The sequence below is a fragment of the Lissotriton helveticus genome, chromosome 5_1 (assembly GCF_964261635.1).
Source record: "Lissotriton helveticus chromosome 5_1, aLisHel1.1, whole genome shotgun sequence".
NCBI lineage: Eukaryota > Metazoa > Chordata > Amphibia > Caudata > Salamandridae > Lissotriton > Lissotriton helveticus.
Window position 1 is genome coordinate 1,004,232,495 of NC_136065.1, and position 15,125 is coordinate 1,004,247,619.

The 15,125-nt window shown below is 40.5% G+C and overlaps 1 protein-coding gene across 1 annotated transcript in view; it reads right to left on the bottom strand.

The window, feature by feature from the left end:
- DOCK1 (dedicator of cytokinesis 1) overlaps window positions 1–15,125 on the bottom strand; it is a 1,311,419-nt gene that overhangs the window by 388,574 nt on the left and 907,720 nt on the right. Inside the window, exon 30 of the mRNA XM_078643512.1 lies at window positions 11,967–12,045. Coding sequence (XP_078499638.1) covers window positions 11,967–12,045 — 79 coding nt within the window. The remainder of the gene's footprint in view (window positions 1–11,966; window positions 12,046–15,125) is intronic.

Genomic DNA, 15,125 nt, shown 5'->3' on the forward strand with positions numbered 1-15,125 from the left:
TGAATTATCAAGTAAAGGCAAGAGCCTAGCAGACAACTTCTTAGAGAAGTGTGCTGTACTCCAACCAAGCACCTAAAACGCTGAAGAACTTACAATCAATAATAGGTTTCCTGAATTTCGGAAGAACATACATTCTAAATTATGCAGAGAGGGTTAAACCTCTCTATGAATTAATAAAACCTGATTTCAAATCAATAAATTGGACTCAAACACACAGAAATTTTAAGATCATTGCAAACAGACATGTTAGCTAAAACAAAATTGCCAACTCGCGAAAACATACGCAACCTTGTAATCAGAGTCATCCCAGGAAGATGCGAATTCACGTACCTAACCTCTAATGAGGGAGAAACGGTACCAATAGCTTACAAATCACACTTGTACACACAAGCTGAAATGAAATTCAGTTCTACTGAAAAAATTCTAATAGCGGTTCAAACTGCTGTAGCAAAAGAAAGAGCCCAAGGCAGGAAGATAACTGTTTTAACAGCAGAATCAGCCCTTGAGGCATTAACAAGTCCACGCAATTTGAATGTTGTGGCATTAGATCCAAAATGGATACAGTGGGAAAATTCTCTTGCTGCAGAAGACATGAAATACTATTTTGACCCGAAAATGAAAAAACTAGAAGATCTAGAATACGAACCAGAATATCCTCTGCCAATCGAAATTCTGCCTCTAGAACAATATACATGTGTAATCTACATGGACAGATTTGCACAACACTACGATGTAGAGAAAAAATCCTACAACGCAGCGTGCGCGATTGTAAAAGGTCGCTGGCGCTTTGGTAAATTCAGACCAATAGTCACCAAAACTGAATCACTGCGAGCTGAAATAAGATCTTTAAAGATGGCGCTTGAAAATGCCGATCGTGAATTCCCGACACTAATAGTGTGCGATTCGCATTTCTGCGTCAGGTCTTACAATAATGACTTGCCGAACTGGGTTCAAAACGATTACAAAGATGACACAGGTGCCACAATAAAGCATAAAAAGCTTTGGGAACAGGTAGTTCTTTTGCAGAAAGAACTACAAAAGACTCACGTGATACATACACTGAGTCATCAAAGTGATGGCGTTCACGTTGCAGGGAATTCGTTGGCTAACAGAGCCAAAGCGGAAGCGGTTCAACCGGCTTCCCTAGCCACAAAAAAGCGTTCTAAAAAACACAGACGGAGAAACCATGCTGGCGGTAAAAGCCTCATTAAAAGGCGACTATGCAGCATTACCTCTCAAATATCCACTCAGTAATACATACATAAATATTGCAAACTCCGTTCTTTTTGCTCAAATCCCTCGAGTGGGGGATTGAGTAATTCCAAACACGAACCGGAGAGTCTTCTTAATAGAAGACGCACACATGGGATTGGGTCCTAGGCACCAAGAGATCGTGAATTCTCTAAAAGAATTACAATCAGAATACTGGTGGCCGGGGATGGGCCTGCAACATTACAAATTTGCAAAGGATTGTCCAGACTGCAACAGAGATCGCAGTTATGAACCGACCGGAGTATTGCCAGGACCCCTTTATTACAAATCATCAGGCTATCTATATGCAGAAATCCAGCAGGAGACATGCTTCCCCATAATATTTAAGACTAATTCCACTTAAAATGTAGACAACAGCGCTCGGCTGATGCCAGAACTGTTATTAAAGAATTGCGAGTCTTTTTCAGCACATACGCAATTGGCATGCTACATTCTGACCAGGGTTCTGCGTTTAGCTCTCGGGCTTACAAGGAGGCCATGGCCAGCATGGCATTGCATTGCGGTACTCTTCTCCCTTCCATCCTGAGGGAAATGTGGTAGTGGAAAGAAAAAACCAGGACATAAAGCAATCTATAACGGCGAGGATATTAGGTTCGGGTGATGGGTGGGTCAAACATTTAACAAGTGTCCAACGTAGTCTTGACAATCTGCCAAGAAATTCTCTAAAAGGTCTCACTCCCTACGAACTATTGTTCGGTACTAGAATGCACATTCAGGACTTAGATAGTCACAATTCAGTGGTAGAAGAAAAAGCCTTTGATATCAAAAGACCGTTTGGCTGTTTTACAGGACTTAAATGAAACAAGAAGAAGTCTGAGTAATATAAAGTTAAAGCCAACAGCTACTGAAGAAAAACCACCTGTCCCAGCAAGACCTGTCTGAATTCCAAAGATTGGGGATCTGGTCAGAGAAAACATCGCGGTGAAGAAGGAATTTGGGCCTTCTTACAGAAAAGTAGTACCTGTCTTAGCTGTCAGCGGAACAAGATCAGTAGTACTACCGCCCCTTGCTGGTAAAAAGGAGAACCGAGTTGTATCCATCGACCTGGTAAAACCACAATCATGTGGCCAATAATAAGTAGTAGGCCCAGTGGACTCCCAAGAAATAGCAGAAGACCAAATTTTGCTACAATCCAATCCAAGAGGTTCAAACTGAAAGACTAATCACATTTGATAAACCTGCAGTGAATAAAAAAGGACTATGCAACAAAGCCATGGAACTTGTGCCTCTTGAAATCCAAATTGCAACAGTTCGTCAAGAAACACCTGTCTACAACAATGTAGCCTCAGACTATGCTAATGAAACAAAGAAAAATCCAAAAGCAAATGAAAATCCGGAAGCTAAACCAACAACTGACAGAACTGCATCTGGCTACTTCATTAATTTCAATGACTTTTCTGAAGATCCAAGCGAGCATGAAGAAACGCCAGCAACAAAAAGTTTCAAAGACAAAGTGACTGAACTATTTCACCAACTAAAAGAAACATATCTGATTTCACCATGGATTGAATTTTGGATTGTGTTAGGTGTACTTTTCCTCCTGCTTTGGCTCATCATGGTTTTATGTTTGGGTAGATTTATTGATGGAAAATATAGTACAATGGACACAGCAAGTCAGAACATCAACTTGGTCCTAAAGCCTCACACATCCTCTCACATCGAGAAAAGAGAACTGTCATCAGTGAACATCACAGCCAATCCAATACCTTGTGGGGTAGCATGGGACAAAACGGATTATGAAATCTATGGCCCGATTGAGCTCTTGAAATATCCACACCAGTTTAAGGTTTCCTTAAGTGACTTTGTGACACCAAGTACTTTCTCTGATGATTGGGACTTTGAAAACATTAATAATATGATGTCAGATTTAGTAATGTCAGCTAAATTCACAGAACATGATTATTTGCAGTGTTCATCAAATTATGAAGAGTTATATTGTTATAATCATTTTGGTGATCACTATTTGCATGAAACTGCTCAGCCTAGAAATGTTTTTACTTATAACCAATGGGAACATTGTCCAACTCCGCCAAAAGGCAGCTCGAAAACATTTTATGAGAAATTACAATACTTCTCAGGGTTTAACAACAGTGATCCGGAAACGTTTTATTTCAAAATGTTAAATAAGACAGGAATGAAAACAATGTTGACAAATACTAAATTGATTTATTCTGAAAAATGTTATGACAAAAATGTCTACATTTGGTTTTGAATTCTGGAAAAACAACATTGAAACAAAAACCATCTGGGGTTCAAAAGATTGGCAGGTACTAGAAGCATTATTTAGGGCCGGCATGATCCCAGAACAAATAATATTTCTGAATGACACAATTCAACAAACTACTTGTCTTGGCCTAGCTAAGATAAAAGACTTAAATAAACAGTCTATTCCAAAGCCCATACCTGATAGTAATAGCACTACAGATGTGGAGATAGACGTATCCCATATTTTACACCAAAACAGAACAAATCCTGATTGAAAAAAATGGTTGATCTGGCCCACAGACACTAATAACTGTCAAGATAGATTCCTGAACAAAACACAGGGGTTCAAAGAGAACAGGCCAGACCCAAGATACTCCCAGAGACAACATCCAGGGATAGTTACAACATATAGTGTAGGGAAACTATGCCTCGAATGGCTACAAAAATCGACACTGACTGAAATTAAGCAACACTTGACTTTACTTAAAGACGGTGCTGACTTGCGAGATTTCATAGTGGGACCTCGCAAACAGCGTCAAAAACGTTTCATAGCGGCCGGTATATACGCTGCATACAACGAAGCTTGGAAAGAAACACAAATTGAAACAGCAGAAAAAATACGAGAAATTGATCGTATTAATTTGGAAAAATCACTTTCTGTAGTGGACAATGGGTTAATGACTCTGTCCTCCAGAATATATTCACTGGACAGCATTGTATCATCTGCTATTGATATAATAGACCAGGACTTGCTAATGTTACAACATGGTCAGTCCCAATTGCGTTCTATTGTACAACTTGGCTGGACGTTGCAAAACCTGCGTTCAGGCTACGTGCCATGGCGTTTAATCAACACAACGTCATTATTCTCTATCTTTAACCTTACTGATAAACAAATCAGATTGGCAAAAAAAGGAGCAGACTATACAATTCTGAGCATTGAAAAACTTGAGAGATTACCATTGACAATGTCAGAAAGACCTGTCATTGAATGGATAATACACGGAACAATTACAATTCCGATAACAACTTTCCAGTTTAAATATTGCCAAGAGTATATACTAGCAGGCCAGTATGAAAGGTTGGGTAAAGGATACATCAAATCAACCTGGGATTTACCTTACACACACAAATGTTATAGTGAAGGAAAAAAGGAAGTATTCCTTAGTGGTAACAATTGTAAAAAATCACTAAGTGGTACACTTCTGTGTCAAGGTATTAACTTGCATGGAGCCTGCGAAGGGTCTTCAAATAACCTTTCATGTCACCTGCATGGCACTCCTGCAAAACAGATAGAGCCATTTTTCAGACAACTTTCCAACTGCAGTTATGTTCTAATAAGTGGCCACAGCTGTTGTGGCATGGTGCCAGGAAAACCCTATCTCGTAACCGTCACTTCCAGGGTCATTTGCTGTATGCAAGTATTGTATCCACACAGCAATCCAAACATGGAGGCTGCGTTATGGCCGTCTTTGAATATCTCTTCTATTCGAATTGATACTTTAAGCAGAATGAAGTCTATTCTTTTACAGACAACTGTGCCTTTAACCTCGTCCAAAGAGACGTATGATCTGCAAGTTGCAAGGACAGCGGCAGAGATACATTCCCTATTATCAACAAATTGCCCTGTCCATTTCGTAGAAATGTTAAGTCAAATCTTAAACATGTCTGATACCAGTGGCATCGCACATGTATTTAAGACAGTTTTTTTTGGGACTGTTAGCACCCTTTGAAACAGTTCTGGGCATTTTCCCGAATTTTGTCCATTCTGTCTTCGGCGGCCTGCCTCTTCTTTTGGGACTCGTAGCAGGAATTCTATTTTTGATACTTCTTCAAGCCAAGCCACAGACAAGACTCCAGCAACGATGGGAGAGACGATCCTAGCTATACGCTACCGGGACCGCATCACTAAAGTCCTCGGATTAGCCCGGCTAAGAGATCTAAGTACAACTTGGTTTCTTTCATTCAGACCAATCTGGCAATATTGCATCTTACCTGTGCTTCGATGTATGCTATGCGGAGAAGAATGCGTGTTGGACGTCTGTCTTACACTACCATCAGCAGTACCAATGGATATAGATACCCTGCTAGGTCCGGTAACGACTCATGCACCGTGTTGTCCCCAGCGGCTACCTATTCTGATGACGGCATTCGTTGAGACTTCACCACTACGAGTAGGTGGCGGTGAAGTACGAGATGAAAGCAGCACCAGACAGGTACAACCTTCAGTGAGCACTGCTGATCCTGACATTAATGATAGCAATCATTCTCACATATGCACAATTTCAGCATTTTCGAACTTGGTTGAACTTTCACCTGATTTTGTAGACCAATTTTTTGCAAGCCTGTCTGATATGATGTTCTCTCCTGAGCAACAAGAATAACTTTTAAAAACAACGAGCACACAGCGTTCCCTGAACTCTTAATTCGGCCTTCAGTTTTGATAAACAAAAGCTACTGAAAACATTTGGAACTATTTTTTCCCCTGAAAGCAAAATTTTTTTTTTTTCACTTCCAAAATATTTACCTTTTTTCTGGCACATGGTACTCTGCTTAAAGTAGAACTATTCTTAGAGAACAGAGCTTCTATTTTAGGAACTCTAGAGACAATATTTCACCTCAGCCTCCAGCACACGTACAGCATTTATATAAATATGTGATGAAATGGTCTCGACCTTCTTTTCTGTATACAGAGCCATTTCATGTGCAATTTTCGCAATTCATTCAGCTGATATATATATGCATTTCACTGAATAATGACACTGCTTGAAAAGCGTACAGTACCAATACTCATTTTCGTGTATTTACCATATACCATTTCAAATGCGAATTATGTATTTTGGAGTGGGTTGGAAAACACACATGCATCATTATATGTTTAATATTGCTTAGTTTTTAGTAATGATGGACATTAGTACGTGGAGTGGGTGTTGTGTTTCTAACTAGGACCCTAATTAGATATTCCCGATTTATGCCCTTGTATGGTTATAATAAATAATATCCTTATAAAGTCATAAGAATCATATCCATATTTAGTAATAGCCCATGCAGTCCAAATAAGGCAAGGCTACTCCCCTAGACTCCTAGAAAGTACAACACGTTCTTTAAACAAACCAGGCCTCCAGCAGCCCGGGAAATCCCCCTGCTCTTGTTTTGATTTGCACAAGAACTCCTAGAGTCCAGAAAGAACTGTTAGTTCTTAGTGACGTCTTATGTCCAACCTTACGTCAAACCCAGCACCTTTCAGGTATAAATATACCAACGTTGCCTTAAGCAAACACACGGTGGTTTGGAGCAGAGCGGCTATCTACTTACCCGAAGCCCAGCTGATGCGAGAGCCGAAGGAAGCCACCCCTCCCTTTTGACGCACTGAGAAAGACGCTGTCTTTTTCTCCAGCCGAGAAAATCCAGCTCCGGTGTTTCCAGTCACCCTTGCTGGTTGCTGGAAGATCGAGTCCTGAGAGAGAGATACAAGACCTCCTACATTCTATTACCAAGGTACGGAGCGGACTAAACCCTTAAGAGAATTCTTGATTCAGATTCCTTGGCAAAAACCAACTGAACTTAAACTGCAACTTACTTACTCCTTCCCATGTATTAGGCTTAGGTCAGGTACATCGGGTAAGGCGTATCTTAGAAGCACCAGTTGAGTACGTTAGTCAATGTTTTTATGTATGTATATATTTTATCCATTTTAAAGTATCATATGGCTATGAAACCATATCAATCCTTTTAAAGTATTATTTTATAATACTCCTTTTACTGTACTCACTTTACTTCATGATAAGTATTGCAATTGTGGCAATTCATTTCTCTTGCATGAGAAAGAAGACTGCTCAATAAATAACAACTTTTATTGAAAACGCCCGTCTCTCTATTTCTCTGCACTCTGGTGAAACTAAGTATGCACGAATGACTGAGTGAAATAACCGTCTTTGTTTTCACACGACTCTAGAGATACGCTCTTTATTCTGAGGGAGCAAAGTTGTCATGTTTATGCGGTTGTCAGAAACTAATCCCTTCTGGTCTAAATCCGGAGAGTTAACTCTTTCCTGAACATTCGAAAAAGTTTCTAGTGACCTCTGAGCTAGCTGGCAAAACGAATTAAGTCTAATATAGTCAGTAGAGACCTAGTCGACCTCAGTCCTATGTCTACACTGCTGTTTATATTATTCCAATGCGCAGAGCCTATTGGGAATATAGGAACTACACTAAATGAAAAGAGAGCATATTGTGTAAACCCTATTTTGGGAATGGGACAAAAGATTGATTTTGCTTTGTCAAAGTTCGAACCAACGGGTCTATGAACCCAGTGAGATTTGTTTTTGGAAAGTTATGTCAGAGTCACAGAGTCAGTAACAGCGATTAATTTGTGCTGGTGTGTGCTTGTCAACCCAATGGCACTTCTTTGAGGGGACTAGGACACCTATAGGTCTTACGGCGAGTTGAAAGCCCCAACCTTTCCCTGGGTGGGGCAGTTGCCTGCACAATTACCCTCGTCCTTGTACTATGGGGGTGCTGTGCTCCTGGCACCTGGTGCTACTTCATCGTGACACTATGTGAGAGCCCTTCCAGACTGGGCCCATGAGTTCTTGTCTGTCTCCATTGGCCTCCCATTACAGTGTTAGCTCCAGTATGTGTTTGGTGGATATGAACAATAAAGCCCCAGCTTCAGCAATGCACTTGCCATTGAGGTCAAACCCATTTTATGAATTACTCTGCATTTGGCCAAGAACAAGATTGCTCCCTGCCACCAGCCACCAGTGCCCCTCTCCCTTCCAACCTTTGTCTGATTGCTACTAGAATCTGCCCACTGTTTTGGAGCCTGGAGGTACACTGATTCCGGTCTGGCTGCCCCCACCTGATTGACCATATCGCTGGCTGGTCCAGAGTGAGCTGCGCCAAGTTTAGCGGGTGATGGCTTGGGCATTAACATGTTTGTATCAGTTGAATTTCACATATTTACATTTTAGCCAGAATGCAATTGACTGATTTGCCGACAATCACACAATTTCCGGTGAAGTGCCAAGGCTGGGATTTGAATCCTGGTCTACGGGTTCAAAGTCAGCAGCTTACATAATTTTTGAAAGTGGTGAGACGAGCACTTTACTCGTATTTTGGTCTTTTGTGAAGTGGTGGGCACTTTGCCCACCACTTCCCAAAAGACAAAAATAAACCCAACATCATGTAATATAAACACAAACTAAATCACTGACGTACTTTACACTAACATGTTAAATAAACTCTAATGTAACTTGACAACAGCCTCTGTTCTCCTGCAGTCTGTGGCTTCCAGCACGTGTCAAAGAGGTAACTCCCCATACTAATCGAGTAGCTGCTCTCATGCTATTAACCAGCATGAAAGAAGCGCCAAGATTGAATGGAGCGGGCTGGCTGGACACTCTTTCAGGCCCTGGAGGCCTGTGCTTGCTCTCCACCCAGATGTCTAACACAGGTCGGGTTGGAGAGCTTTAAAGTGTGCATGTCAGGCTGTCCGTCGCAAGACAGTTGTCCAAGCTGACATGCGCATTATGGAGTGTCTGGCCACTTCTCCAAGTCCTCCATGCTGCCAATCAGCAGCACAGGACACGCCCCACTTTTCACTCACTCGGGAAGGCTGTGGCTGCTCAACAGTAGAAAATGACACAGCAATGAATTCATTTCATTTTCACATTTCAGAGCAGGTAGAGGGCGACGCTCCTCCGCCCTAATGAAGAAACTGCTGCCGGTAGCTTCACTATTAGACCACAATGTTCACTATTAGACCACAATGTTTGGGGTTACTGGGCTTTAGCTTTTACAGGGTGTTACATTTAACATAAGCAACAGCAGCAAAAACTATTTTAAAAGATAATGTCATATTAGAAATTGTACAAATGAACTGTGGAGTGAAGGTAATGTCTGAAGTGGAATGATTTTCACTGGAAGCAATCTACACCCAACTGTTGAGTCACAATAAGGGTAAAACCAGTCTTGGGCTGCTTGTGTTACGGTTTACGTAGGCCCTGGTGTGGCAATTCAGACTTGATTGTTCCCATTGAAACAGGGTCAAGACTGATTTTCATATGGCACCGTCCAAACTTAGATGGCATGCTGTGCACAATAGCAATTAATTGTGATGTGTCCCTGAGTAATTGACAGTACTTGAGATTAATGCAAGCATTCCATCCATCATTTTTAAAATTCTTTATTATGAACCTTTTAAAAGTGGCATTTTTAAAATTGTAACTTAAAATCTGACTTCACCATTGCATAGAATTTTAAAATATAATTCAGTTGAGTATAAACATCATTTCTCGATCTCCTACCTATCTGAAGTTAGAACTTATTAAGTATAATAAGGTAACCCAGTGTTAGTCTATGGAAGAGACTGAACTTACAACAGTGAAAAATTACTGGGAATTTTTTGCTGCCAGGACATTTAGCATTTAAATACACATTACCTACTTTTTAAATACCATGCACCCTGCTCTGTGAATGATCAGGGCCTACCTCAGGGGAGTATTATTAGATTTAAAAAAAAGAAGTTTTAGGACTGGAAAAGTTGCATTTTGTCAGTTTGAAATGGCAGTTTATAGCTACACTACAGGCTGCAGTAGCATGCATGAACAATGTTACTAGGCTACTTTAGAAGGTAGCACATTGTGTACTGCATCCCAATAGTAGCATTTAATGTACAGGCACTAGCTACATGTAGTACCATATACTAGGGACTTACAAGTAGGTAAAATGTGCCAATCAGGTGTAGGTCAATTTTATCATAGTTTATGAAGAGAGCACAAGCACTTTACCACTGGGTATCAGTCCTAAAGGTCAACAAAAACGAGTTCAGCAAAAGAAGGCAACCATCTGTGGTGATCCTGCAGAAAGGGCAAGGTCCAACAATTACCAATGCAAGTAAGGAATTAGAAATGTTTCAATATTTTGTGACAGAGTTAAGTCGCAAAACATTGATATATGTGATACCAATTCAGTATTTAGATGGGATTCCTATAGCACACCCCGTCCAAATACAGAATTGGTATAAGAGCGCAATCTTATTTTAGGGGTCAGTAAAAGCTTACAGACCCTTAAAATAGGATTAGTATATTAGAAAAAGAAATGTAATGCTGGCCAACACAGAATATGTGTGTTTGCAGCCTTTGACATGTTAGTACATCTGGCCCAAACATGTTTGAAGAAAAATAACTGAAAATTGTATACATTGTATACACTGAGTTGATAACATATACCATTCTATTTAACAACCATTACTGGTGAACGCATGTTTAGAGCCATAAACGTTGCCCTGGAGGTACATGAGAAGTCTCTCCTGTGTGCAGCACCACAAGATAATGGTTCTCACTAAGGCACTGAAAGTAAGGTTTCTTTGGGGAATGGGCTATTACCTCTCAGCAGATGAAGTCTGCTGGTTAGCAGGTGTGCATAATGGGCTGTCCAAGTGGCACTGTGCCTTGCTGTTTGAAATCGTGTCTTACGGTAGTGGCCTCCGCAGCAGGATATAGATGCTCTTAATATAAGAAGTAGACTCCTTCAAACACCCTACCCATAGAGTACCACCTTGTGTGGTTGTCGCTCTGATGTACTGTCCAGGGCCGGACTGGTCGCAGCAGGCACCGGGCATTTCCCTGCGGGCTGCCAGGATGGGGGACTGTTTTGGGCCCCTGGGGGCCGTTTTTGTTACCGGGAGCCGGTTTAGCAGCATAGCTGTAATAACGGCCCCCTGTAACAAAAGGCACAATGTTTTAAGCACCTCCACCGCAGGCGGCCCGCCTCCATTGTCAGGGCCAGTTTGTGTTCTTAGTCCGGTCCTGGTACTGTCCTTCACCACACTGATACTGCATCTGTCCTCACATTGCAATGGGACTTCTCAGTGCTGCCTTCGTCCTGTGCAACTGTGTGCCACACCTCTGACCAAGCACATCTATACATTTGGACATGTGAGATTTTGCTGGCATTCAGCATGTGATATATGTAAGTGATATACAATTTGCCTACCTTCACCTGTAGGGCATGAGGTAACAATAGCAAACACATTTCGAAACACCCTTTTTCCAAAACCTCTGTGCACCCAGCACCCTACACCCCTTCACATACTAAAGCACTTGCCATCCCCACAAAATGGACCGTGAAGGTAGTGGAATATTCCATGTGGGCCATTTCAGGAACACCCACATAATGTGCAGGCTTATGGATCCAGTGAGGGGGCTACGGAGGCAAATCTTAATACAACGCGTTATATGAAGCTGATGCCCCAAGCCTTTGCTTTCACATGCATTTGAATATGTTATGAAATGGAAAAGGTTCAGTGTATTCCCAGTGTACAGTAATTAAGCACATACCATGTAAATCCTGTTGAAGTTATGTTCGATTAATAAAACCTTCAAATAGCAGGTTCAGAAAACAATTAAAAGGATCACGCTTAATAATTATACTTTGATGAGTGGCGAAATCCTTAAAAAAAAAGAATAAGTAACGTTTAGTCTTACCTGTAACTCAAAGTTCGCTTGATCAAGGAATTTCTTGTTTAGCATGTCTGCATACTGATTAATAGCTCGGAGGAAGACTCTGTGAGATCAAGAGAAAATTGCATAATTGCACACACTTTGGCACTCTTGTAACTTTGGCATCCTAATTAAACACAATTCTCGGAGATTGGCTGGAAATGAAATCTGTAAGGTATTTTGAAAAGCAGTCAGCCTACTAGTGTTAAGTATACTGCATTAAGTGTAGCTGCTCTCAAAATAAATCATGCAAATTAGAGCATGCTGACTAAAAAAGGAACTGGTGTTTTAGATGAATTCACCTCTTAGAAGCACTGCATGATAATCAGAATGGCACTACTAAAATCTGCTAATGCTTTGGCAAAAGGTGCAAATTAAATTTTGTGCTTTGCGTTTATTAGTCAGCTTTTTCTTTCAAGAATGTATTTTTTAAATAGGCAGTCAGTACATTACAAACGTATCAATAACGAATTCAAACATTCACGCCAACATCTCTTACAGCTTTTGCTTTTTACACATTTTCCAGTCCTCAACTGTTCACTCATGAACATGCAAAAAATACTGCTGAAAGTCAGTCCATTCTATTTCTTTTGGATGCCAGTACGACTAGCTTTTGAATATCTTTCCTCGTTAAAAACTGAGTTGTTTGGACTCATGCACATTTGGCTTGGAAAGTGCCATGTTAATGGGAGGCGGAAAGTGGCAATGGAGAGGCTGTGAGTAGGTGGGTCAGTGCCTTTTGGAGAGGGACCAATTTAAGACACTGGTTAGGACCAACGCCATGTCTCCTCCATAAAAACGGTTAGCCCGATAAGTCACATATTTTGCCACTTTTTAAACGTGAGTGGATATGTTCAGCTCTCAAGTCAACAAAGGTTTTGTTTCATGTAGCAGAACACTAAAGTAAGGTAGAGGAATACCATGTAGTATCCTTATTACTAAACAAATGGTGAATATTGCTAGCATTTTATATGATATTTGCATGACTTACAGATCACTTAATCCAGAAAACATTGTTTTTTGGTCTGGCTTGACAGTGCAGCGGTCACTTGAGCTTGTTTGATCAACAAAAAAGAGCTTTCAGAGTAGTAAAAAGTAGGGGGCTTTGGTTCCACCCACATGTTGGTTGCCTTGACTACAGAATTGATTGTGACAAAGTTGTGTGCTTCCACTGGATTTGGTTACGCTTACACTCAATACAGAAAGAGTGGGTTGGTTAAGGTGGCAAGACAGTGATCATGGCTATAGGCATGATCAGTTTATTATGAAATTGTACAATAAAGAGAGTTGACCTGATCTACTCACTGTGAAAAACATTGTTAACATCAATCCATTTAAGGGTTGATTTTTATTACTCTGCATAAAAGCCTGCAGACTACTGTAGAGGGCAATGGTGTTGTCCACCTAGTCTGACAAGCCCTGGCGTTTTCACCATTATAATTCTTGTTAGACCCTATTGTGAAGTGGGAATGTAAATGTACGGGTGTATGGAAAGTGGCAGCAGGGACCACGGGTAGCTAACATAGGCAGCAGAGGGTGTGCAATATTTTTCAACGGACTGATGATGTGTGTGTCCACTTCTGCTATATCATTTTCTTTTAAGTGACTTTCAAAGAGAAGCAGGGGGTAAGACCTGATTGAAGCCGGGTGAGAGGATGTAGAATCCTCAAATAAATTGAATTAGTGAGTGTTTGGAGAAGCGAGCAGATGGGTCCTCAGAAGTATACATGATGACACATTCTTGTGTGAGAGGACATATTTGCTGTGAAGGGGCTCTAATGGGCATTCATCCATGGTCGAGACATTCTGGAATCTTAAGTATTATAACAGCTCTTACGGTCTGAGAAATTAAAATTTTTCTCGTACTTTGATCAATCTTTTAAACTTTCTCCCTCTTTTAAACTCTCTGATACTGTACTAATTTTACAGAGGTATAGTGGGATTTTATCCATCATGAAAAAATTGTTAACTACATATTAAAATTTTAGAATGATCAAGGTAGATAGAATCATGCTATTTAAATGTATCTACATGAACTGGTAGTCCCCAAAATGCAACAACTGGATAGACTGTACACCTGAAGTTTATTATGGTAGCTAGGCTTGTTTACACTGTTAATTGTGAAAATTGAAAAAGAAAATCATATTTTTCAATTTGTATTGGGATAATATTAAGAGAATGGTCAAATCTATAAATTAATAGCTTCTCGGTAAAAGACAGGTTTGCACCCCAACCTTATAGTTAAATACTCAAGATAAGAAATACTAACGTTTTTTAACATTACACTTCTAATGCAGAACTCCTCCAGAAAATGTTTAATCATTCAGTTCCAAGGTATCCCTTATTTTGAATGACAATACAGCACAGCAATCTGGCTTTCAATACCCTTAGAACCCAACTGTGTAGAAGATTTCCCCCAGCATTTGGCCACCAACCATGGTGTCACAATTCAAAACTTGTAATTGTGTGTAAAAATAAAACACATGGAGTTCCTTGAAATTATTGAAAAAAAGGCCCTTTGCATTGGGTATTATGTAATAAACATATTTAAATCTCCCCTTGCAATATATACCACAAGAGCAAGCAAATAACTAAAACCAGTCAGATTTTGATCTTCTAAAATAAAAAGAAGCAAATCGGAACTTAATTAATACGGTACTATGCCACTTGGGCTACACATGAAAGGTTTACCAGTAATCTTCATAAATGATGCAAAGTATATTGTAGTCACACAGAGGTAGGATTCAACAAGGAAGATCTGAGTGTTGGAATCTACAGCTCGCTGAGATAAGCCTGCTCGAAAACAGAGTAGCTGGAAGACCTCGAAAGCATGGAAGACCGGTCGATGGAGGCTGGGGCTGAGAACGACGAGGAGGGCCTTCCTGGCAGGAGGACAATCAGGTCAATCAGAATATCAAGAAAATAAGTTCAACATGCCAGGTCAGCATAAAAAGTGTCGACGCATAAACAATGTTGCCGCACAACTTTCTGGATAGATTTGTGCACCTTTCCTGGTTTTTCATTTATTCCTTCATACCTTCTCTTTCATCTTCATTCTATTACCCCTTATGATCCTGAACCCTCAGCTGTGTTATTTGTGTTGCATAATAATGCTTCTTATCAGCATTCCTTGACTTCAGGCTC